The 26,414-nt window shown below is 43.7% G+C and overlaps 1 protein-coding gene across 3 annotated transcripts in view; it reads right to left on the minus strand.

Annotated features, from left to right (window-relative positions):
• Positions 1 to 1,606: 1,606 nt before the first annotated feature.
• The window catches only part of FLVCR2 (FLVCR heme transporter 2), a 36,720-nt gene continuing 11,912 nt past the window's right edge, over positions 1,607 to 26,414 (minus strand). For 2 of the 3 annotated variants that reach the window (XM_033142519.1, XM_033142526.1), the window contains 10 exons: positions 20,364 to 20,505; positions 19,687 to 19,827; positions 14,426 to 14,493; positions 13,597 to 13,700; positions 10,924 to 11,034; positions 10,138 to 10,243; positions 9,725 to 9,836; positions 8,827 to 8,882; positions 6,973 to 7,066; positions 1,607 to 2,456 (listed from right to left, as the gene is read on the minus strand). In XM_033142519.1, coding sequence (XP_032998410.1) covers positions 6,986 to 7,066; positions 8,827 to 8,882; positions 9,725 to 9,836; positions 10,138 to 10,243; positions 10,924 to 11,034; positions 13,597 to 13,700; positions 14,426 to 14,493; positions 19,687 to 19,827; positions 20,364 to 20,505 — 921 coding nt within the window. In that variant the 3' untranslated portion in view covers positions 1,607 to 2,456; positions 6,973 to 6,985. The remainder of the gene's footprint in view (positions 2,457 to 6,972; positions 7,067 to 8,826; positions 8,883 to 9,724; positions 9,837 to 10,137; positions 10,244 to 10,923; positions 11,035 to 13,596; positions 13,701 to 14,425; positions 14,494 to 19,686; positions 19,828 to 20,363; positions 20,506 to 26,414) is intronic. The other variant, XM_033142532.1, reaches the window with a different exon arrangement.

Genomic DNA, 26,414 nt, shown 5'->3' on the forward strand with positions numbered 1-26,414 from the left:
GAGTAGATCAGTTTCATCGCATTTATTTTATTTGTATCCAACCCTTCAAGGAGCTCCATGATATGCTTTTTCCCTGTTTTATCCTCACAACAACAACAACCCTGAGAGGTAGATTGGATTTAACAGAGAATGGAGGACCCATGGCCAAGCAGAGATTTGAAGCAGATGAGTTTGGGGGCTTTGTTGTGAATGAGATTAAATTATAAGGATACTTGTCCAATTTAGAAGTGCTATTGGGGGGGGGAGCAGAGTGTTGTGCATTTGTTCTAAAACCATCAATGCTCATTGGTTTTAGAACAGTATTTGAGGTAGCACTATGTAGATAATGGCCACAAAAATACAGTTTTTATAGTTACACAGTGCTTTCCAAATAATAGCATGACACATCCTAGTCAAAGAGCTCATAAACCAAGCCCAAATTCCCAATACATTGGCAACAGAACAAACATAATGAAACTAAGAGTTGTACAGGTATTCAGTAGAACTTGATGCCATCAAAATGAGGGGAAATTGCACTCTAATTTGGAACTGGCACTTCTTGGTCTCAGGTGATTGTGGTATGCATGGGGTGGATGGGGGATTTCTGTATGGTTGAACTCATAGCCATTTCAAAATACAGAAGGTTCATCTTCTGTCCATAAATTAAACTGCACTTTTCCTCCCCTGATCAAAGGTGAATTTCCATGAAATATATCTGGTTTAAATAATTTCCATAAACCACAAAGCTACCCACTGCATACCATGATTGCTTCCAACACTGGCCCATTTCTCTGAAACAGCCATCCTTAACAAATTTGGCAATTGGTTGCCAAATTGTTGCATTTCCAGTGTTTCCTGTGTTGTCGTCCTGTGTTTTTTTCCCCAGACCTGTTTTATGACATTTTTCCTGCCTCTTGCAATAAAATGCAATTGCAGTTACTGCTTGTCCTGTGTGTGCTGGCAAAACATTATCAAGGTTTTTAAGACTTCCTACGCCTCTGATTAAAGTTTCCTCAAAGTTTATTTGCTTCTCGTCCAGCACTGCTGGGAAAATTAGTGATACATTATACTTTTTGGTTAGCTTCTGTTCAGGGGCTTTAGTTACTGCTTTCCTCACATTGTTGTTTTCTCTTTCTTTGAAAACAGTGTTATTTAATTACAGAAGATTAAAATGATACAAGGAAACCAGTAATTAAATTTATGCACCCCTCATTGTAGGGGCTCTTTATTGAATAGGACTTACTTGTGAATAAATATTAAAGGTAAAGGTAAAGGGACCCCTGACCATTAGGTCCGGTCGTGGACGACTCTGGGGTTGCGGCGTTCATCTCGCTTTATTGGCTGAGGGAGCCGGTGTATAGCTGGTCATGTGGCCAGCATAACTAAGCCACTTCTGGCGAACCAGAGCAGTGCACGGAAACGCCATTTACCTTCCCGCTGGAGCAGTACCTATTTATCTACTTGCACTCTGACGTGCTTTCAAACTGCTAGATTGGCAGGAGCAGGGATCGAGCAACGGGAGCTCACCCCGTCGCAGGGATTCGAACCGCCGACCTTCCGATCGGTAAGCCCCAGGCTCTGTAGTTTAACCAACAGTGCCACCCGCATCCCTATTACAGAGGTCTAAATTTGGGACCTCTGTTTTATTGCTGCTTCCAGTCAGTTTGTGGAAAAGCAATATCTCAAATAATACTAAAAAGCTGTAGTGTGGAAGCAACCTATGACAGGCTGTCCTTTTCAAATATTCTTTTAAAACTATTTCCCCATAACATTTCTGAAGTATTGCCATAATTTGGGTAATAAGAGAGCATTCTCATTTCAAAACTATAGTCCGTTACTTAAAAAAGAATCATCTCTGGGCTTGATTTCCTAAAATATAGTCTACCAGCAGGAAGTTTGGAAGGGGAGAAAGCTTCTCAGTGAGGTCTTTCCCCAGTGGCAAATCATGGGTTGCGCTTCAGTTTAGGCTGCTCACAGAGCAAGTGCTTTCTTGTTCTCCCTGAGGAGCAAGGATCTTCCTCTGGATCCATTTCATATCCCATTCAGTAGGTCTGCTGGACACATAACAGGATTAACAAATGGTCGTTCTCAATCCATGCAATGGAAGAAGTGCTGGCTTCAGTGATTTGGCTGCAATGGCCAAGACAAGCTATCTTCCGCTGAGCAACTGCTGCCTTTGGTCCCTTGGCAGAAAGGGCACCAGGACACGCCACCAGGACAGAGGAGCTGGCTCAGGTGACGATGACTCTTCAAGTCCTGTGCATTCCTTTCCAGCAGCAGTTTCCTAGATTGCCCTCAGATGTTTCCTAGATTGCCCTCAGATGCTGGGTACACCAAGTGTAGTGGGAGGTACAGATGTCAAAGACGAAAATGGAAGTTGGTGGCGGCGGCAGCTGGTCCTCAATCTCCCACCATTACAATTTTGATTCCTCATAGAGCGGCACAGTGCTGGTTTGAGGCACTTTCCCCAATGTCTTCTGAAAGTCAGAGAGAGAGAAGGGGCACAGTTAGGGGGGTGGTCAAAGGCATCAGACAACAGGAACCCACTACCAGCACCAAGGTTGCAGGATCAATCCCTGTTTGGGACAAATGCATATTCCTGCATTGCTAGATGATCCTCGGGGTCCCTTCCAACCGTACAATTCCATGATTCTATGAATATATGCTCCTGAAAAGCATTGCTGCTCTTGCTTTGGGTCCAAATATCTCGAAAGGAAAGGAGAAGTCCCAAAGGAGGACAAATACATTCAATTTTCTCTTACCAACGGTGCCTAATCCTTATTGCTGCTCAAAAAAGGTTACAAAGCAAAGTTAGGAAGAAAGGATTCACCCTTAGCTATGAAAAGTGAATTTCATAGGGGAGAATAGTGCTTGAGAGAACTCTGCTTTTCACAGTGACGGGAGTATCAATCCCCAGAATTGCCCTTCAGCACTACCATTTGTGATGCTATTTCATTGCCTTAATCAAAACAGCACAATCCCAGGTACAATGTACCCCATCTGAGAAGGCAGGGGCTGATGGGAATTGTAGTCCAGAACACCTGGAGGGCAGCAGGTTTGTGAAGGCTGCAATTATACTTTTGCACCAAAAATGCCCTTCGAGTCGTATCTGCATCCACGCTGCAGGAGCTAATACTTCTTATTAATGTAACAAGTTTTTAAAAATCCTGGATGGATCCGCAGACAAGGAAGTGGTGCAGGAAATTTAGCCAATTACAAGCTACAAACTATTGCCTTGTTTCTGTCTCCTGACCATGCACGCCATCTGCCTCATCAATTCCACGCATTAAAGGGTCTGGCACCTCTCCACAAGGAAGCTTGCTGGTGCCTAATGAAGTTATCCATTCATAGCAGTAAGGGCACATGCACATACAAAGTGGGTAGAAATATATGGAAACTATTTAACTGTCATGACCCAAAGAATCCTTGGAATTGTAGTAATTCTTTGTTACAGGAGCATGGTTAGGCAATGTGATGTCCTCCAGATGTTGTGCCAGCCACCACTGTCACTGGCTAGCAATGATGGGAGTTGGAATCCAAGAAGCATTTGGAAGGCACCACATTGGCTACCCCTGTTAGATTCTCCCCACTGCCTTCCTCCCCACTGCCTTCGCCAAACAGTGAAATTCCAAGATTTCCCAGGGAGAAGGAATGAGTCTGTTGTGCTCTAAGAGTACTGTTGACCCAGATCCCACAGAACAGAGATTGATGGAGGTAGATCATTCATCAGGACTTGGCAGAGACGTGCTGCTACCTGTGATCAACTTGCCTTCCATAGTTAATCTTCAGGAAATTGATGCCACATAGGAGACAGCAGTGTCTCTGTGTGGGATAAACCTATCCACAAAGAGTGGAGTCTTTCAAAACGCCACAAGCCTTTACATTCTTCTGGGTCAGGTGAATATTTGCAGTTGCCTGGAGAGGCAAATAAATGACAACTAGACCAGCCATTCACTGAAGGTTACTGATCCTTTTGTGGAGGGGATCCTTTTGTGGAGGGAATGGTTACGTATGCAAGGCTGCCTCTCTATTTTCACCAAACAATAATTATGGCTTAGTCATACTAAAATTTCCAATAGCAACCCAGTGAACGTTGTTACAACTGAGGTACAATAAGGTTCACAGACCCTCCAAGTGTCCCTATTTTCCAGGGACGTCCCTGATTTATAGAAGCCGTCCTGGTTTATGAATTGATCCCCAAATGTCCCATTTTCCCTTAAAATGGTAAAGGGACCCCTGACCATTAGGTCCAGTCACGGACAACTCTGGGGTTGCGGCGCTCATCTCGCTTTACTGTCTGAGCGAGCCAGCATACAACTTCTGGGTCATGTGGCCAGAATGACTAAGCCACTTCTGGTGAACCAGAGCAGCGCATGGAAACGCCGTTTACCGTCCCGCCAGAGCGATACCTATTTATCTACTTGCACTTTGACATGCTTTTGAACTGCTAGGTTGGCAGGAGCAGGGACTGAGCAATGGGCACTCACCCCATCGCAGGGATTCGAACCGCCGACCTTCCGATCGGCAAGCCCTAGGCTCTGTGGTTTAACCCACAGCATTGGAGAAATGTTAGCCCACAGCATTGGAGAAATGTTATCCAACCCCTGAGCTGTCTGAAGGCAATCCTATATAGGGAAGTGGTTTATTTTTAAATGTTTAATGTTTTATTATGTTTTTACATATGTTGGAAGTAAGATGTGTGGGGTATAAATAGTAAAGGGGATGGCAGCAGGGAGGGGGCGAGCAAGGGAGATGTGGGATGGCAGGGTGCCCCAATAGTGGGGTGGGGTGGGGGTTGATCGTCAGAATATGGCAACCCTAATCCAGTGATCTATATCAAACTTCCCCAATCTGCCCTCTTCTCCTCCCCTCCAAAAGATACTAAACAATTGTGCACAGTCTGTTACAAAGATTAGAACAGACCATGCTTAGCTGAGCAGAAGTAAAACAAAAATCCCCATCTGCCTCACAAGTCAGGGCCTACAGATCTTTGCATTCCTTTATCACATGCTGGTGGAACTGGTCAGCTGTGCCAGAATATACTGCACAACATGGCATTAGATAAATTGCCACCAGCTAGGAACCTGCTCCTAGGTGTTAATGCCCAGGCCCAAGCCTCAAAATGCTAACACACTGGTATATTTATAATGCATCTCAAAAGCCTGGCTCATAGTGCAATTGTCCCAATGATTACTTGGGTGTGGATTTAAAGCCATTTGGTACTGAGGAAACATTGCCCAAAGGCTCCATCTGTGCTAGAAGCAGGGAGGGAGGGAAGGAGTCCAGCTGCAGGGCCTCAGCCTAAATGAAGGTTGGGGAAACCTGGAGGATATAAAAAGCCTCAGAGAGGAGGGGGAAGGAGGCCATGGAACTCCAGAGAACATCCAGGGATAACTAGGCCTTTAAGTGAGGGCCTGCCACACAAAGAAGGCCTTAGCTCTTACTCCTATGTCATCTTCAGGCTCTTCCTCTGAGCACCATTGAATAGACTCATAAGAGGGCATAGAGACATTCTAGGTAGCTATACTCTGCCATGTTTCTCCACAGGAAGGCCCCAGGAGTCCGGGACTTAAGCCTGCCAAAGCTAACAGCACAGAAGCCAGTCACCCCAAGGAAGAAGGCCAGCAGGAGGGCTATAATTATTGTTGATAGTAACCTGGGAAATGGTGGAAGATGGCCTGTGAAACAGAAAGCCATCGTTTTGTGCTTCCACCACCTGAGACGCTTAACCCTGCCTCATTGCTGGGCCGGCTCCGCTCTCTTCGACAACCTTCCAGGGGGCACATGCCAGAGGTTGGCAAGGCAACTCTTATCTTCCTATAGTAGGCCACACTCCAGCCACACAAATGTTAAGAGGTTTCTGCACATACATCTCCTCCCTCCAGGTAAGCAAGAGGCCTTGTTACAGCTGAAGGTATGCCAGCCAAGCAGAAGAACTAGAGATGGTGCAGAATAGGTCCAGTGAGAGGCGTAGCCAATGAGGTGGTGTGGCCGGGAAAAGCCCCAAGTGCTGGATACCAAATGGGAGTTGGGGAACGATAAGCAGAAATGCATTCATACATTTCCAATCTTGCATCTTGTTTGGTCCTGATTTACCATTACTAATGTCAGGTATGGTGCCTGTGTGTATTGAGTCAGCAATATACCTGAAGGATTTCAGAGTCTTTGAAACAATCAAAACATCATTCCATCCTGCAAGTAATGGATCAGGCACAATAATGGCTTAAGACAGCTGGTATGTAAACATGTTACATTTTTACAAGCGGCAACGCAAAAAGTCGTGGTAGTGCAGCATGTTTTCATCACAGGATGTCCTTTGTTCACATATTGATTGCTCGCTACTCTAAAGTGAGCTTGCACACATATATAACCCCCTCAAATGCCATGGATAGAATACCAGTATTTAAATCATCGTAAATCTAGCACTTTCCTGCAGCCAGCCCCCTCCCCACCATGTTTTTACCCGTTCTTGTTTTCACTGCTTCAGAATTCAGCCCAGCATTAAAAAATTCATTACTGCATCCAGTGATTGCCTCTGCACCAACAAACTTGAGAATGGTGAGCAATAAATATGTGAGCACACATTTTCAACAAGGGGAAGATAAGGTTTAAGGAAAGATAGATAGTCAGATGAAGCATATTCAAGCATGTACTTAGTGATAACATGAAGGTCTCTTCAGGCAAAAGCATAGAATTAACGTTGCAAAGCAAAGTGCTTTGAGAATTGCAATAGTTATTTTACACAAAAAGGCACCAATCCAATGGCTGTTCTAACTGAAGGACTTAACATTCCCTTTGACAATTGGTTGGTGGGTGATCAAATTTGCACCATAAGCCAAATCCAGCATGCTGGATCCAGTGAGTGTGCCTTTCCCCACACCAAGCCATTTCCCATTCTCTACACATCTTGGCCCTTGGCAACATGCCATTGGTTTGGTGCCAGTGCCATCTCACAGAAAGAGTTGTATAAGCAGGTTAGTATGATTCTCCTACCTTAGTCTGAGAATTACTGAGCAGGGATGGGAAATGATGGGATTAAGGTACAATGTCCATAATTCATTATCTGACAGTTACTGCCCTGGAGTCTCTGTAACAACAGCCATATGTCACAATCCCAAAGAGGGGCAGAATTATTTAAAAAAAAACAGGAGGCACAGACAGACAGAGAGGGAATCGTGATGGAATAAGCTGGTGAAACTCCACAGAACTGAAAGCGAGTGAGACTTTTGATCACTAAAAATTCCAGCTTTATAAGCCTTGTGTTCAGCTTTATAAGCCTTGTACTCATTCCAAAGCAGCAGGAGATCTGATTAACCTAATCCCTGAAGAATTATGTAGTCTCAGTGTTAAATAAATTCATTTGTTTTAGCTTACTTCTTTTCTGCCAAGATGTTTCACTTTAACTAAGGAGGCTCCAAATGTTCACATTAGCATTTTGGGGTCTGAAAGTTATATATTCATGTGGAGCAATGTGCCCCCCCTTAAAATAAAATAAAAACCAGTTGTGCATTTCTCACTTTTGCTTGTGATTCTTCTCAAAACCACTGTGCTCCACCTCTCTGTCGTTCCTTCAGCACCATGTTTTTCCTCCTCTTTTACAACGTTATCCCTAGCAATCAGGGATCATGCAGCAAACATGATGGTGCTACAATGCTGTGTCATTAATCAAATTTGGTACTATCAGTTACTATCAGTGCATCAGTGAACTATAATGGACGGGAATGGGCAAATTCAGTTCAGATGACCATCATATCTACTACTGTGGGCAAGAATCTCATAAAAGAAATGGAGTGGCCCTCATAGTCAACAAAAGAGTGGCAAAAGCTGTACTGGGATGCAATCCCAAAAATGATAGAATGATCTCGATAACGAATCCAAGGCAGACCAAGTTTATGCACCAACTACCGGTGCTGAAGAATCCAAGTTTATGCACCAACTACTGGTGCTGAAGAAACTGAAATTGACCGATTCTATGAAGACTTACAACACCTTCTAGAAATGACACCAAAGAAGAATGTTCTTCTCATTATAGGGGATTGGAATGCTAAAGTAGGGAGTCGAGATAAAAGGAACAACTAGCAAGTTTGGACTTAGAGTTCAAAACGAAGCAGGGCAAAGGCTAATAGAGTTCTGTCAAGAGAACAAGCTGGTCATCACAAACACTCTTTTCCAACAACACAAGAGACGACTCTACACATGGACATCACCAGATGGGCAGCATCAAAATCGGATTGATTACATTCTCTGCAGCCAAAGATGGAGAAGCTCTATACAGTCAGCAAAAACAAGACCTGGAGCTGACTGTGGCTCAGATCATCAGCTTCTTATAGCAAAATTCCAGCTTAAACTGAAGAAAGTAGGAAAAACCACTGGGCCAGTAAGATACAATCTAAAGCAAATCCCTTATGAATACACAGTAGAAGTGAGGAACAGGTTTAAGGATTTAGATTTGGTGGAAAGAGTGCCTGAAGAACTATGGATGGAGGCTCGTAACATTATACAGGAGGCAGCAACGAAAACCATCCCAATGAAAAGGAAATGCATTTACTTAAGGTTACAAAGAGCCTAACACTGGTCTGGGTAATACACCAGATGTATGCCCTCAAACAGAGAGATTGCCAGCATGTCTCTCTTAGTACTCACAGCTGGTTCCAGGCACATGCCACACTTTCTCCTGGAGGAGAATCCAACAGCATTCAACTGTTAACAACCCAAACCTGGCACAGCTGAGGCAGCAACAATACTCCCTCAAGCTGGCACAGTTATTCATCACAATAATAGCAAAGGAGACTCACAGCTGGGGACGGTTGGCCATAAGCTACCAGCATAAATATATGATTTACTCACAGTCTGTTCATCGCGCAGGTTGGCCTGCTGTCTCCGGAGATCTGCTTTGATGAAAGCTGGGGCATTGGAGGAAGAGAAAACAGAGTCAGGAAGGCACTGTGCATTGACCATAAGCAGCTCTTCACAGAGCAATGGAGCTCAAGGCAGGGCGACATGAAGAATATGGCTTACGACTCAGAAAGCACAACTGAAGTAGGTCTGTCCTCTCCATGGTGGAAAATAAATTATTTTTAAATCTTAGAACATCTATTCCACTTCTTAAATATACTCCACTTCTTAGCCACCCAAACAGGTGCCCAAGGCAGCTTCCAGATGAAAAGCACAATAAAACAATAAAAATACAACAGGATATTAATTCAATTATTAAAACAGCAGCACGGAAGGACACAAAACAACTGGGTTGGCATAAATAGGGCTATTGGTGAAAGAGGACTTTGTTTGCATTTTAATGAGAAAGGTACCTAATGCACACTTCTTGAACATACGTGCAAACTGAAACACAGCTATTTTACTTGCAAAATTGTGTACATGCGTCAAAACTGCATACAAAAAAATGTGTTTATTAGGAGAAAATCTCACTCAAAGGCATCTCAGCCTTTTGGCTCAGAAACCATCCTCTATTTTTTAAGATGCTGATGAATTATCATGAGGAATAATAATAATAATGATAATAATAATAATAATGAAATGCTGCAGAAATGTGCAGAACTGAGTTCAAGATTGAAAAAGAAAATAATTTGACAGATTTGCCATCCCTAGGTTAAAAATAACCAATCAAGTGATTCAACATTGCAGCCCTCCCCTAAACTTCAGTACATTAAGCTGGGGTAGTAATACAAGAGTTGTAGGAAGCAGGACCTGAAAAAGGTTTGACAATGATTGGACAGTGTGTAGTTACCAGTTATAACAGTGCCGACAAGCAGGAAGCTGCAGAGGAAGAGGTTTCCTGCTTGAGTTCCAAAATGTTCAAAGATCTGTGCTTGGCTAATGGTGAAAATTATTCCAAATATCTAAAACGAGATCAAAAAAGAGTTACTGTGCAAGGAAGAAACTGAAGAAAGCTACTGCAGCATAGTCTGGCCACACCACTCCACTGGCAAAGCTAAGCAGGGTCCAGTATGGTTTCAAACTGGATGGGAGACCATGTGTTGAGATTCCTGCACTGGAAAATGTTTGGGGTCCCTTCCAACTCTACAATTCTATGATACCACCTTGAAGAGCTGGATTCATCAACCGAATTCCTGTGCAACAGCAAAGCCAAGCTAAGAAGTGAGTCTGTTTACCTGCTATATTTTCTGAGTACACACTCACCTGTGCAGCTACATTAAGGAGGCCCGATGACGTCCCTTCCGATTCTGGGTATGTCAGTTCTGCCGCAAATTCAAAGCCCAGTGGTAGGTACCCAGTCATGAAGAAACTGCCAGGAAAGATTGGCGGGGACGGAAAGCATCAGCAGCTGCAACGTTTGGGGCATGCAATTTCAAAGTGAGGGTGCTTCTCCAAAACCCACTTCAGTCTCATAGGCATAACCCTATTTGCTTCCTGATGGCCAGGAGCAGCTGGTGGTGCAGAGCAGGACAGCATAGCTTACCTTGCTTCCTATTGGTTACTGCTGGTAACCAAGAGGGGAGGGAGTGAGGCTGCAGGGAAGTCAGTGCAGTGCAGACACAGCAGCAGAAGCGTCTGATTGGCCATGCGGCAGCACCTGCACTGCACCAACCTCCCAGACGCCTCGCCACTCCCCCTCTTGCGTTTACTGTCAGCAACCTCCACATTGGGAAGCCAGGTCAACAACAGCACCCCACCCCACCAGCAGCTGTTGCCCATAGCATTTCATTTGACCACGCTCTGTAATGCAAGATGTTCATGGTCAGCGGAGACATGAAAGGATATGATGGCTGCTATGCATATCCCAGAGTTCTCACTTTGCCTGGGTATCCATTGCTTGCGGTACTTTCTTACTCTTCACTCCACTGGAGAGATGAAGAAGAGGCATCTTTGTCTCCATTTCAGAGGCAGCTGCCGGATGCCTTCAGAGGGAAACTCCTTCGAAGAAGAGAAAATTCACTCTGGGTGTGAGAGGAGAAGCAAACTTACCCCAGCATACCTGCCGTCACAAAGACCACCCAGATATGGCCTAGGTCCAGAGTAAATGTGAAAACCACCATGCCCACAAATGACATGATGTAAACCAACAGAGTTGTCTGCCTGTAACAAACAAAACCACAATCAGAATTAAGCTACTGCTCTTACATTGTATTCAATGTTTTTGAATTCGGATTTCATTACATTTTAACTAAAATTAAGTTCTATTGTGGGGGGGGGATACAAAAATCAAATTAATCCGACAGCCTGACAATATTCATCTTTGCATGCAAGGAAGTCGCAGGGGCTCCTCAACCTGCAGCCAGGTATCTGAAGAAGTGTGCATGCACACGAAAGCTCATACCAAGAACAAACTTAGTTGGTCTCTAAGGTGCTACTAGAAGGAATTTTTTATTTTATTTTGTTTTGACAGATTTTTAGGATCTCCTTGGATTTCACCTTTAAAAAATCTGCTAGGGAACAGGGAGGGATGTACTTTAATATGGGGAGAGGACAAGAGAGGCTGAGACTGAGTCATCCAAACCTAGTTAGCACTCTGCAGTTGAGTTTGCTATTAAAGGGAGTGAGATTAAGGGCAGCCACAATTTGCAACTGTGGAAGAGCAATAACTGCTGCTAAAGTACAGAGTTACCGTTTACAGTGGTAGGAGGTATATATAAGTTCAGTGATTACAGTTCTGTGTTGGGTCAGAGATCTATCCTTAAGGCTTAATGGGAGGGCAGCCTGCTATTATTTTCAGAGCAAACATGCACAGAACGACAAGAAGTTGCCAAGCTGTTATATCAGGGATAACCAGGATACAGTAAAATTGTATCCATCTTGCTTCACTCTGAAAAAGCACTCTCTGTAAGTACTCTGCATTCCAGAGAATGGCTTGGCAGGAGGGATGGGTACCTTTCCCGGTTATATAAAGGGCAGATCAGCAACAGTTGCCTTACATCATTGTCGTCATCATCCCCCCCCCCAAGCTAAGAGAAAAGGAAAAAAATAACGCCCAGGCATTTGGTTTCAGCCCAAAGAGAGTGTCACAGAATCCCTTACCAGCATGATCTAATTGGTCATGCAACTTCTCAAAAGCTTCCTTCTCAAATGATAATAATAATTTAAAAAACCTCTTCTTGTACTTTAGGGAATTTATAGCATTTGTGCTTGTGTGCGCATGGATTAATTCTTATCCATAAGTGGTAAAAACGGCAAGAGGCTTTGCAGGATCCTTGTTAAATCAGATGAGCAGAAACACATCACTCCCTAGCAGCTAAATTCACCCAAAAGCGTTCATTTTATTCACCTCTGTTTCAGGGTAGTCCTACAAGTTACTGCGGGAAGCAGGCCGATCCCCCCAGGAAGTGATAGTTGAACCCTTAGCCGATAAATATCTACAAATTACACAACTGGGAGCCGTATTTGCTTTGGCAGCTAAGAAGCTCCAGTCCAGTTATGCTAATGCACCATACTTTATGCTGTTGATTTTCATGTTGCAGACTTTTATGCTGTAGATGTTACTGGTTATGTTGTGCGATTTTAGAGGGATCCCTTTGTTGTTCATTGTGAAGGCTATATGCAATTGATTGATTGACACTGAGGGAAGCATAAACCAAGTGTTCACCTCATTGCACTAAAGTGGGGGCGAGGGAGGTATCTGCAGAGGGAGGGGTTTATCCTTCCCCTGAAAGTCTATTATTTGCCAAGATAATAATGCCTCCTTCCTCCTCCACACACTTATCTTCACTTGTGCCTTCTGTCATCCCAGCTTAACTACGTATAGAGCCTCTATAGAAAGCATGATGTTAAGCAGTGCTTAAAAACTAGCCATTAGCTGCTGCTGTTTAAGACAGAAAGCCCTTTGGTGGAGATTTCCATACAGTGGCACAGCTGCCTTCTGGGCAGTATGAATCAGCAAGGCCACATGCCTTGAGAAGGCCTGGATTGAGTCACACCACTAGTGTCACAACACTTGTGAGGATATAGGAAGTCTCCTTATACAGGGTCAATGAATTATACTATGTGCAGCTAGAGGGACAGTGACAACCTCTGTGCCGCACATTGCGTAATTTTTTAAAACAAATTACCTTTAGAAATACTTAAGCAATTTATGAAACCCAGATATTTAAGGACTGTTTGAACACACCACAGTGGCAGAAAATTAGAAGATTTTGTCCCTAGGTCCCAAACTTTTAATAGCTCTAGCTTTGCAAAACAGAAGACACCCTGACAACCTGCAGCGTTCTGCAAAATTCCCTACTCTAGCTACCCACCTCTCTTTCCCTAGAAACACATTCAAAAAGTTACAGACATATCTTAGGAAGTAAATCAGTGCAATATCTTAGGGATGCTACACATTTAAACCAGCCTCTCTACAATTTATGAAAATGCTCTTGGCCCTCTTGGGAAGCCTTTACCCCAAACTGTGATCCCCACCTTCTCCTCCTACCAACCTTTGTAAAAATAAATAAACAAAAGGCTTTACTTTCTGTTAGTCTCTCCACTGCACAGTTCATTTAGCTAGGACAAGCACAGCCCCACACCGCAAACAGTAGACGTCACAGGCGCATGTGCCAAGGATTTCAGCCAAATAGCTCCAAAGCTTTTCCGAAGCAGGAAGCAGCTCCTGCAGAGTTTCCCCCTATACTTACCTACTGAATAGGGGTAGTATAAAGGACTTACTTGTATGTTTTGGTTCTGTCCAACCAGATGCCAGTGATCAAAGCTCCAACCATGCCAGCCACTACAATGGTGAGGCCAATTCGACCAGCGTTCAGCTGCTCATCCTGCAGCAACACACAAATGCACAGAGCAGTTTGCTTTCAAGCACACAAGCAGCTGGAGGGACAACAGGAGACCTCGGGGTGGAACCAAGAGCACTGAAAACCGATGTGGTACGCAGGACCCAGGGGTTAGGCTAGGATCACAGAGACCCTGTTCAGGGCTCCGCTCCAGCAGTGAGGCTCACTAGGTGAGAATCTTCCTTCAGGCAATGGAATGAGAGAACCTGCTCCAGCCTGAGGGCCACACACTCACATGCACAATTTCCCAAGGGCCGCATGCCAATGATTAAAGAGGCGGGCGGCAAAAGTGGGCATGGACTAAGGAGAATCTGGAGGCATTATCAGCACTACTAAGCTTTGAAGACACCGTTGGGAGATGGTATTATGTTCCTGATCCACACGCGTACACAAAATCAGGAGTGTTTTTCCCACACACAAGGCTTAAAAGGACATTCTGCTTGGAATACGCATGCATGAAATCTGCCCTGATTTTTTTGAATGCCTCTCTTCCTTTCCCCCTTGAGCATCAGAAAACGACTGAGCGCTCACATACATGGAATTAAGAGGCTCAGAAATGATTTTCAGCCTCGTGTTCTCAGGCTCTCGCCTTCGTTCTTCATTCTAAGGCTCCCCCAGAACAAGAGAATCGCAGGCATCTATTATGCAGCAAGATCCAGTGTCCTGAAGGGCAAGCCAGTGCCATGACAGCTGAAGAGAACTTCACTTACCTTATAGTGGCTGATTACCATGCGGGTGAGTAGGGTCGAGAGAGCATAGAAGCAGCCTGTGTTTAAGCCTGGAAGGTAGATAACAAGACAGCAAATTCACAGCATGCCCTGGATTACGAGACACACGGCAGGTCTCAACCACAAAATCCAGTGAGGTCAAAGCTAAATCAGGGTTTGAACCCTTGTTAAAGTCTGGATGAACACACATAGTCCAGCTTTGTTGTTTCCACAATCTTGATACTAATCTTCAGGTATTTCCTGAACACACACAACACCCCTTCCTCTTCCTGCAATTGTACGCTTGAGTTTATTCATTGGGGCAGGGGGGGAATTTAAGAAATACTGAAATGCAGGCACACAGACGGGACAATGTCTAGAAGAGGACATTACTTTGGAACAAGCATCATTCAGTCACATCAAAGCTGTTGTCTCATTAACCAGGTAGGAGCCGGAGGGGGTGGGAGAGATAGTGGAAAACCCAGAGCACAGGTGAGAGGGATGCCGTACACAGGGATGCAGTTCACAACTCCTCTGTCACGATTTTCTAGAGGAGACCATCTGAATAACTGGGCACAGCCTTTGATGTACACTTTTATTGCAGCCCAGCTCTCCCCACAAGCCCAGCCGCTGCTGCTGTCACCATTCATACTTCTAAAATAGCATGGTGTTTCTTCACAGCTCCACCAATGTCTCTAGCGGAGCCTTTCACTGCATTTTAGTTTCCCTGTTTAACGGGAAGGAGACAAATGAGCAAAGAGAAACACTGTTCCAGCATCCCCAAAGCACAATGCAGCAGTTTGGATTCCTAAAGGGGACTTGTCAGAACACTAACGAAATGCACAAAGTGCACAGATTCATCATTGGCCTCTGCCCACAGTAGAATTAATTGCTGCAGACACGGCATTGATTTCTAAACCTTTCATCGCTATCAATCCTCATACATTTTTCTTTAAAGTTAGGACCTGCTTTTGTATGATCAGGTCCAAGAGATCCGTGACAGTTCACTGCCCTTCTGCTCAGTCTGGACGGTAATATCAATAATCACCATCATCCCAGTAGGTTGGACTGTTAGTTTGACCACACTTACAATGAATCCAAATTCTGCCAGCAGTGCTGTGGCAGAAACGACACACTGCAGCATATTTAACATTGCCATACAGGACACAGAATGGAAGGCCTGTTATTTACAAAAGGGCGATAAACCACACAGAAGGAAGTCAAGAACTCCCAGCCGAGAGACATGACAGTGAACTTTGAATACTCCTGTCTTCTTCAGGAGGAAGGTTGATTGCAATCATTCTGGCACACTCTTCAAACAATCAGCAAGCCAACCACCAAGGAAGTGATAAGCCAGGCAAGATGCTGACAAGACACATTCCAGGGGACCATCTGACCCCGGACTCTGGAATTCATTTCATGTCATTTGTACAAATAAAATCACATCCTTTCTCTTGTCACAAGACCATAGCATCACAAGATTTTAGTGTGACTTTATAGGGAAGCATGCAGAGCCCTACTTGTTACAGCGGTCATTGCTGTAAAAACAAACAAACAAACAAAACAAAATACACACACCCCAAACCAATGTGTGACTTCACTGAAAAGCTTCATGATAAATTTGGAAGCTGAAAGGAATGTCCTATTAATTTGTATGAGAAAATGAATGCCTGGCTAACTGCTCATTAGAGAAAGTTCTGTCATCTCTCTTTTTCCCCTAGTGCTGTTTGTTTGTTTGTTTGAACCTTATTAGAGTTTGAACCATTGGCACAGTCTTGGGAAAGGGTGGAAAAAATTGCTTGTGAAGGCCAGATGAAGCCCCCGAACTGAGAGTTAGCTATCCCTGTTCCAGGGAGGCTACTGCGACACCTACCTGCTCCCTGTCACAGTTTAATCCAAAGCAAGATTCACCCCCCACAATCCCCCCACACACCTAGCAACATTTAAGTCCAATGTAGCCATAGCAGTGCAGCTGTAGAATGATTATCTGGAGGGAGGGAGATAAGTGACACCCTGCCTCTATATAGTCCAAGACATATGAAATATTTGGTTGTTTTGGATGTTTTCAACCTGCTTATCTGTGAAAGGAGGCTGGGAAAGAGGTTAAAAGGAATAGTTTTCAAAACTATAGACTGGAAAAACCCTGGGATACTCTGGAAGGGCAGGATATAAATTGAATACACAAATCATAACACATAGTAACTGGTTATAAGTTGCTTTGGGCTGCCCTGGGCAAGATAAAGCAACCAACAAATTTAATACTAATAATAACTAAATGGCCTAAATGTGAGAAATGCTCTCAGGAAGATCCATTTCCATCTTTCTTTTGGCATTACTTTAATCCGTAACTGATCCCTGCCTCTTTCTTCTGAATTCCGTTCCACTGAATGACAGGGACAAAAAAGAGAGAGAAGACTTTCTGTCTGAAAGTCGTGCGTCTCTATTTCCTCAAAAGAATTCAAATGGAGAACAATAGTAGGACTGTCTCTAGCAACTAATTGTGATGCTCAGAGCAGCAGAGATGCCTGAATGCAAAAGACTGCAGTACAGTACTGGATCTGGAGGGATTAGGGAGAAGCAGGAACACTCTGCAAGCTGTATTCCCACTCAAGACATCTTCTGCACTGTGCACAGGAGGAAGGGAAAAAGACACCCCAAAAATTGCTCCATCTCTTTCAGCCAGGAAGCCAAACCACCCAATCACTCCTTTGGCTACATAGCAGAACTGGAGCCAGAGCTCTCAGAGCAATGAGAGGGCTGTCTTTACAACACTGCATACCCTAATCCCTCAAATAAACAAATAAGGTGGTTGTTGTCTAGAGCTAGAGAGAACCCATAGAGAACAGGAGACATATCAATCTTTTCTGTTACTGTGGAGAGAGAACTGAACACAACCATCAAATCATTCTCGCTGTGCTAGGGCCCATAACTTAAGACTTCTGTTGAGCAGAAGACATTGGGAGGAATTATGAGGCTTTGATTCTGTCTGGGCAAGCATTTCAGCTTGTCAGACAGAATAATTCCCCCTCTTCTCCTGCCACATGCTGTCCCCCGGGGTACTCCCACCCAACTCCCGAGTCAATTTTGGGGCAGGGTATGTGTGTGCAGGAGGAGGGAGGGACAGGCCCACTGTGCGAGTGAAAGTCTTTGCTTAGGGCTTCTGCTGACAGGACTCCTCAGTTGAACGCCGCCCACCATTTCCACAGAACTTTACAACAACTCCTCCCTGTTTATAGATACTTCCTCAAAGGAGGTTTCTTCATATTCCAAAAGTGCCAATTCAGTGCAACTGTGCACAGTTGCTACATAAAGCAAGGATGCTTGAAATAGCACACTAGAGACGGCTTCCAGTTTTGCCCTAAAGCAGAAAAGCACAAGTGAAGAAAACCCCCAGGCACTCTAGAAGGCTTCCTAAGAAACACGTTTTCTCCCCCTTTTTCTTTACTATGTACAGGGGCATAGCAAGGGGGGGCGAGGGGGGCGGTCCGCCTCGGGTTCCATAATGGAGGGGGTGACAAATTATCAAGGAACATTTTTTTATTTTTTTATTTTTTAAAGGCCTGCTCCGAAGGTCTTATCTTACTCTACTAGGGATTATATAGCTATATATGAAATTTCATGCATATCGGTTAATATCTTGACCCTCCTCCACCAAAATAGCTGTTCACTTGGCTGTTTTCCTATGTCATGAAGGCTGAAATTTCAGTTCAGAGAACACTTACTGTTCCCAGCCCTAACCCTGTGGAAAGCCATCTAATTAGACTTTAATTTGATTTTGAGATTTTTTTAGGAGGTAATTTAATTATTGTTTGATTTTATACCAATGTTATGTATCTGATGTTAGCCACCCTGAGCCCGACTTCGGCCGGGGAGGGTGGGATATAAATAAAAGTTTTTTATTATTATTACTTGTCATTATTCCTTTGTAAGAAAATATGAAATAACGTAAAACCATTTTAGCGGGGGGGGGGGGGAATCTATGGGGGGGTTGACAAGAAATTTTCCGCACCGGGTACCACCTGACCTTCCCATGCCTGGGGGGAGGGGAGTGACAAAAAATTTTTTGCCCCCGGGTACCAATTTACCTTGCTACGCCCCTGACTATGTACAAAAGTGGGAGAATTGTTCAAGCACACTTAAATAAGCACAAAATATCCTAAATCAGGGGTAGCTAACTCATGGGTCATAAGCCATAGCTGGGCCTCCAGGTGTTGTTTTTTGGGGGGGCGAAAGTGAGGGCTGTCTTTCAAGAGCAGCATTCAGCACCTTTGACTTCTCTACAGCCAGTTGTTGTGTTCTTCTTCACTGCTTCTACGCAGTCAACAGTCCGTCAAACATTGCAGAAGATGGGGCTGGAACTCCAGTGGGAAGGGTTACAGGTAGTTTGTGGGGAAGGAATGGGTGGAACCATTCCAAAACATTCCCTTCCTTTTTATTTTCTCTGAGTTGCTGGTTTGTTAAACGTTTTTTGGTGTGTGTGTGTGTGTTTGCAAAATTAGGAAGAAAAATACTTCTTTTAAAGCTATTCCGCTGTACTGTGTTGGCAAATAGTTTCCATTTTCAACCTTCATATTCAACTGATTGATTGAGTTAAAAATATGAAATTGCATGTGCTCAGAGTTGTTGTTGTTATTATTATTACTAATAACAAACTGTTAGCAAACTGTTAGCAAACTGTTAAAGTTAGCAAACTGTTTCTAATGGAGTTTAGCATCTAAAGCAGTGGAATAAAGTGAGTGGAAGAGAAATGTTCATTGTGTCTTCAATACTGACACATGAAGAAATCAGAGGAGTGCCTCTAAACTTTTTGATGATGGTGCTGACAGCAGCAAGAGTCTTCTGTCAAGACTAACTACAAAGAAACTATATTCTTAATAAAAAGTTACAACCTTTTACATAGGTGGGGCTAACAGAAAGGGGAACACAAATCACAACTGATCATGGGATGAGATTCTGACTGTGCTATTTCCTCACACAAATATTAGTTGCAGACTGTGTTAAAGGAAGTTGGATGCTTTGGTATGTGTCTTTTTAAAAGCAGAATTAATTTTAGTTTCATTTTATCTTTAACTCAATTTGGAATGTTTTCTGTGTTGTTGTTTTTTAAAGGTTGGCTTATTACAAAAGGAGTTGCTGTTTTATACCTAAGCTTGCTGCCTTGAGTACTGTATGGCACAAAGGCAGCCTAAGAATTAAAGAAAATGAATGAATGACAGAGAAACTGCCGTGTTGGCTGCTCCTTATGAGCAGGAAAGGAACCTTACCGTAACTGACTATTAGAAGCACAAAGTTGACATTGCGAAACAGACGGACAATAGATTGCAGATAGGAATATTCCTCAGGTGATGCTGTGTGGATCAAAGCTTGGGCCCGGCTCGGAGGATGTGGAGGCTTTTCCTTGAACACTATGGAAAGAGCACAGAACCAGAAGTTAGGAATGGATTGGATGCTGTGCCCGACTCTGCAGAACAAACAGGGGCATTGGCAAAGAACCTTGCAGAGCAGGGGCTGGGAACTTGTTATCCCTCATCCCATGGGCCGATTTTGACAGATGGGTGGGGCCTCCACCTGTCAATTATCTGATGTCACATGATCTGCTTTGGCCCTTATGAGCAATCAGGCGGCGATGAAGCCATGGAAGCTTCGGCAATCAACTGATCACCGCTGCTTGCATGGCATGTGTATGACACTTTGCAAGCCCTGGTGATTAGCTGATTAGCAGAGGAGAAGCAGATTTCAGAAAGGAATAAACCTATGTGGTGCCAACTTTAGTCATCATTCTCACCTAGAGGTTTGTCATACGGATTTACTATTTCCAGACAATACATATTTACAGGAAGCAGCTGTCAAAAAGAGAAGTTCACGATTTCCAGAGTTCGCACAGTGTCCAAACCTGATTTATAAATCAGCCTTAAACTGTATCCCACTTAAATCTACTTACCAAAAGCTACTAAGATGAAGAGTGCTGTTGCCACAGCTGCAGTCATAAAAAACATGATGCTAATATGATAGGCCAGCTTCTCCTTCTCTTCCACATCGGGAACCAGAACTGGAGGCAGGAGGAAACCCGCTGCAATGCCAAGCTAAACACAGAAAACATCATCAGATGGTGTTTGTCATCTCTCACACTTGTCTAGTCCAGTAAACTTATCTATGGTCTACGGAGGAGGTTGTTTTAAATCTACTTCATCAAAAGCCATAAGAAGTGATCACTGCAGGACCGCAACATTATGCATTGGGTTGGACTAGAGGACCCTTGGGGTCCCTTCCAACTCTACCATTTTATGATTAACAAATCCTATAAACGAAACAAAATAAAAATTCTTTCCAGTAGCACCTTAGAGACCAACTGAGTTTGTTCTTGGTATGAGCTTTCGTGTGCATGCACACTTCTTCAGATACACTGAAACAGAAGTCACCAGATCCTTAAATATAGTGAGGGAGTGGGGAGGGGTATTACTCAGAAGGGTGGTGGGAATGGGTGATCAGCTGATAGGTGTGGAAAACCTGTAGAAGATGTCTGTCTGTACCTGTGCCAGTTTCTTGGTGAGGTTGATGGACTTCCATTTCATGCGGCTCAATGTGGTGCCTTCAGTGTATCTGAAGAAGTGTGCATGCACACGAAAGCTCATACCAAGAACAAACTCAGTTGGTCTCTAAGGTGCTACTGGAAAGAATTTTCTATTTTGTTTCGACTATGGCAGACCAACACGGCTACCCACCTGTAACTAAATCCTATAAAGGCTCAGAACTCTACAGCTATCAATTCTGCTTATGCTAGCTTCACCAGCTAAAGCCAAATTCCACAGTTTAAGCTGGCGAAGTATGCACAAATATCCAAGCATTTGGATACACTTGGCCAGACATTCTTAAGACTAAATGTATTAAGCCCACCCAACATTCATTTGAAGCCAGGCACTAGTAAAATACAGTTCTTAGGACTGAAGCAGTGTGCCTTCGCTTGTTAGGAATCGCAAGTGGGAAGAATGCTATTGCATTCATATCCTAACAGACTTCACATAGTCATTTGGTTAGCCACTATGAAAACAGGATGCTGGAATAGTCGAGCCTTTGGCTGAATCCAGGAGGGTTCCTCTTAAGTTAACCGCCTCTCAAATTGACATCAGTTAATACCAATTTGTGTGTGAATATACCTATTCAACTGAGCAAAACCCCAAACAGTGTACAGAGGACCATAACACCCATAACAATGATAAAATTATAGAACATCAACATGAGTAAGATACATAACCAAAAACCTTTTGACATCTTAAGCAAAAGCTACATATTCTTAATGAAGGCTTGAAAGAATAAAAATATATTGAAGTGTTTTCTAAAGGTTGTGAGGTTTAAGCCCAGATGAGCTCCCCGTTGTCAGGAGGTTTTCTAGGCTGCCTCCTGTGAACTCTCACAATTTTACACAGCAAGGCACTTTCAACCAGGGCTCACTGCACTAGGATGCAATGTTCTTGCACTGAGCCTTATGTTAATGTGTCCTAGCACTTTGTGCCTCAGCCCTATATATAATTACATTGCCACCCTAAATACACAACAGGGTTAAATTGTTTCCTAAATTTTAAAATGCAAAGCCTTTTCATAGAGGAAATCCAAAACGAGGTATGCTTTTTAAAGGTATTCATACGAGTTGATAAGGATGGGTACTTCATATTAACCCTGTAGCTAACAAATACGGATGAACCTAATATTGTACACATGCTGTGACATCCCAGCATGTCAGTTCTCCTTGCTGAGACGCAGGGAGAGTGGGCTTAGTTAATACATCACTTCCTTTAAGAGCAAACTCAGGTGGTGAGTGCCAACAGAAACTGAGCTAAAACAGGGGTGCTGAGAAACCAAAGAGAGGTATCGGCCAACTTAGGTGTGAGGGGGGAGCCTGTCCAATTAGAACTAAGCATACTGATGTTGGGAAACAGAAACTGGATATTTGGTGTGGGGATGGCTGGTCTGCTGGGGGAGGTTGTAGCAGGTTGGCTGAACAGTTGTTGGAAATCGCAAGTGGGCAGTGCTGTTGCATTCAGGTGCTGCTTTTGCATTTCCCCTAAACATTTCGTTTACCACTATGAGAACAGGATTGTGGCCTAGATGGGCCATTGACCTAATTTAGCAGACTCTTCTCTTCTTGTAAACATTCCTATCGTGAGATAAAAAGACATTGTAGTATTTTGTGGCAGGTCCCACCTTTTTGTCTAACTCGGCATTCCTTCACAAGGAGTCTACTCTAAATAAACTAAGCGAACTGGAAAAAACATTCCCTCTTTTACAGACTATGGTGGGCTCTCAGGCCAGACTCTCAGCATTTGTGACTGCTATGCGGGCTGCACGGCTGTGTCTCGCTTATCTTGTATGAAGGTGGAATCAAAGCTTTGCTTTTCTACATGGAAGACTTGACTTGCATATTTAGGTTAACGTGCCCTGCTCTGTCACTACCAACTCCACGGACTGCAGTTTAAACACAGACCCAGAATACATTGCTTCTGTTTTGTTGGTATTACCAGCTATTTCACAATAACTGTGAAACAGGAGCAGAACTTAAGAAAACTGAAATATATAATTGTTATTACAAACATATATGACAAATGCGTTACAAAATAAATTGTGAGAACTAAATAGTTCCTCGTGTTATGGTGGAGAAATTCAAATTATGGACTGTGTCATGTTTGAGCTTTCAATATATTAACTTGTTTTCAATTGTTAAACCAATAATACCATCTAAACCTACAAATCATTAACTCCCACAATGTTTGCTGGAGATCTTCATTTGCCAGGCATCGCCCTGAAAGTCCCTCTTATCATTCCACACCTGGGCTACTATCATATTGAGACACATGTGGGCAGAGATTCCTGAAACTCAGATCATTGATATGAATGGCAGAGCCACAACTGAAAGCTATAATGCAGAGATGTCTATCAGGTAGATCGTGGGATGAAAGAAAGTGATCACCGAATGTAATGTTGGCCCCCTAAAAAAGCTCCACAACTTTGGCCTCCCCCCCTAAGAATAGCTCTACAACTTTGGCCCTTCCCTCCAATGACAATGGTTAGATCACTGCCAGTTTTTAATACTGGGAATAGATTGCAGTCCCTTGGGATTAGGACGTCCCTGCTATAATGTAATGCACAACATATCCCACTTCTGTACATGGGACAATTAAGAAGAGATTTCCAATAATTTTGCCCCTAGCACTTTCAGTGTGATAAGCACTTCAAACTGCTTATCACATTCATCCTGAAAAAGGGCCCTACAAATAGGTAAGTGCACCCACTTTGTGGATTGGAAACAAACAAACTCAAAGGTAAGTGCTTTTCCCAATGATAGAGTAGACTATTTGATGACTCAGTGGCATCATAAACTATTGTGCCATGTTTTAGACCACAACTAAAAGTTGCCGCTTCTATTCAGGTCACTCTGTTCAAGTCCTCTCCCAGAAACCAGGCCCCACTAATTCCCAACGTCCCCAAAAGAAGACAACCAGCTTAATTTCTGTATAGCTGTGAGGAAAGCATACAGATCTGAGTCTTTACTTGAAAAGGAAATAAGGCCACTGGCCACACTGGCTGGGAGTTGGAGTCCATGGAATATTTGGAGGTTCCCCCATCCCTGATCTACAACTATAGCAAATCCTAAAACTCATGCCAGCTACTTCCTCCCACAATCTAGGTATCCAGCATGCAATAGTAGATCAGAGCAAACCTAAAATTCAAATATTCCTCTTGTCATTTCTTCTGTTTTTACAAGTTCGGCTGCTGGTTACACAGTTAGGATAAAAGAAATTTGGTCAGATTACTTCACTATCATGACGGGCAATCCTGCACTTTGCATGTGGTTCGGAGACAGCTGCCAATATAGTTCCTTCCTTTGGCAGGAAAACCACAACAGGCTCTAAGAACAACTTTTAATTTGGATACAGCGGGTGGCATTCAAAATAGCATTACTCAGAGTAAAAGGTAAAGGGCCCCTGACAGTTAAGTCATCACGAACGACTCTGGGGTTGTGGCGCTCATCTCGCTTTACTGGCCGAGGGAACCAGTATTTGTCCACAGACAGTTTTTCCAGGTCATGTGGCCAGCATGACTAAGCCTCTTCTGCCGAACCAGAGCAGCGCACGGAAACACCGTTTACCTTCCCACCAGAGTGGTACCTATTTATCTACTTGCACTTTGACATGCGTTCGAACTGCTAGGTTGGCAGGAGCAGGGACCGAGCAACAGGAGCTCTTCCCGTTGCGGGGATTTGAACCGCCGACCTTCCTATCAGCAAGCCCTAGGCTCAATGGTTTAGACCACAGCGCCACCCACATCCCTGTACTCAGAGTGCATCGACTGAAATTAATTAATAAGGTCCATTAATTTCAACAGGTCTACTCTAAGTAAAACTCAGTTGACTACTACCCAGTGTTTTGTGAACAGTGTTAAACGAAGAGTAAAAAAAAGCAGGAAGAAGCCCCCTAAAAATACATTTAAGTCAATCTTGCTTTTTCACTTATTTTTTGATTACAGACAAAAGCAAAATGAAAAGGTTTAAGCATTGTACTTCTCGAAGCAGCCAAAGATTCACACATCCTGGCAATCCTTATGACTGCACCTCCTAGAAGGATTTTCCAGTAAACTTTTTGTCCACAATTAAAATGAGCCAGAAATGTCTGTCAGTGAGAAATAGAATTAACTAGCTCTGCCAGGCCTTTCAGGATTTTTGGAAGGAAATGAATGCAAAGGCAAGAGACATCACCTCTCTTTTCAAGTGGTGCATATACCCTTACTTGACACCCCACTGCACTTTGCCCTGTTTTCTCCAGTCATGCTTCAGCTCTGCTTAAAACATCAATACATCTTATACTGAGAGCCAGTGTGGTGTAGTGGTTAAGAGCGGCAGACTCATAATCTGGGGGACCGGGTTCGCGTCCCTGCTCCTCCACATGCAGCTGCTGGGTGACCTTGGGCTAGTCACACTTCTTTGAAGTCTCTCAGCCCCACTCACTTCACAGAGTGTTTGTTGTGGGGGAGGAAGGGAAAGGAGAATGTTAGCCGCTTTGAGACTCCTTCGGGTAGTGATAAAGCGAGATATCAAGTCCAAACTCCTCCTCCTCTTCTTCTTCTTCCAAGTGTGGAGAAACCATATGTGAGTAAGCACCACTCAGATCAAAGGGACACTCCAGCACAAGGTAGGAACAGAGCAATGTAGTTGGAATATCAAACAAACACATTTTGCAATACCAGTCACCTAAATTTCAAAAGTAGTGTTGTTCTCCACAATTTGCCAAGACCCAGAAACTTGCCAAAGTGAACTTGAGAATCAAACCCCCAACAAAGGATAGCAGTAACATTTTTAAAATTAGTTGCCCAGGGTCAGCTGAAGGCAGCATGGGAAGGTGCTGTGAAGCTGCTCCTCCTGCCACCCAGGGGAGTGGCCAAGGGGAGACCAAGAGGGTCCCATCCATCAGCCAGAGAAGGAGCAGCTGCAGGATACCTGCTATCCCTTTGCAAGCGGAAAAGATGCTCCACTCCAAATGCCAGCTGCACTGGGACCACAGAAGCAAGATGAGAAGATGCTCTACACCCACCAAGGAACAAGGGCCCCCAAAAGACTATTCAATAAGGAAACATCAACACGAAAATAAATAAAAAGAAAATGGCCTAAACTCAACTAGAGAGAAAAGCCTGCTTGTTCTTCACCACTTTGTTCTGCCCTTAAAGAACTTACGGTATTTCCTTCCTCTACTTTTCCCATCCTCTCCCCTTCCCTGCTGTGTCTTTGTAAGCCCAGTAGCAATGCCCCTCCCTCCCTCTCTTTTTAATGTGAACTTCTTTGGGAAACAATAATTTTCTGAAAAGTAGCATTAAGATATAGTAAAATAAATAATCACACCTGTTTTGCTGGCCACTGCTAGACCCACAAGGGCAGAAGACACATGGCTACACCCTATTTCCTCCTCACTAGGGAGATATTTCAGCCATGTAAAACTCAATACAAAAT

Source organism: Lacerta agilis, chromosome 1 (assembly GCF_009819535.1).
Source record: "Lacerta agilis isolate rLacAgi1 chromosome 1, rLacAgi1.pri, whole genome shotgun sequence".
Lineage (NCBI taxonomy): Eukaryota > Metazoa > Chordata > Lepidosauria > Squamata > Lacertidae > Lacerta > Lacerta agilis.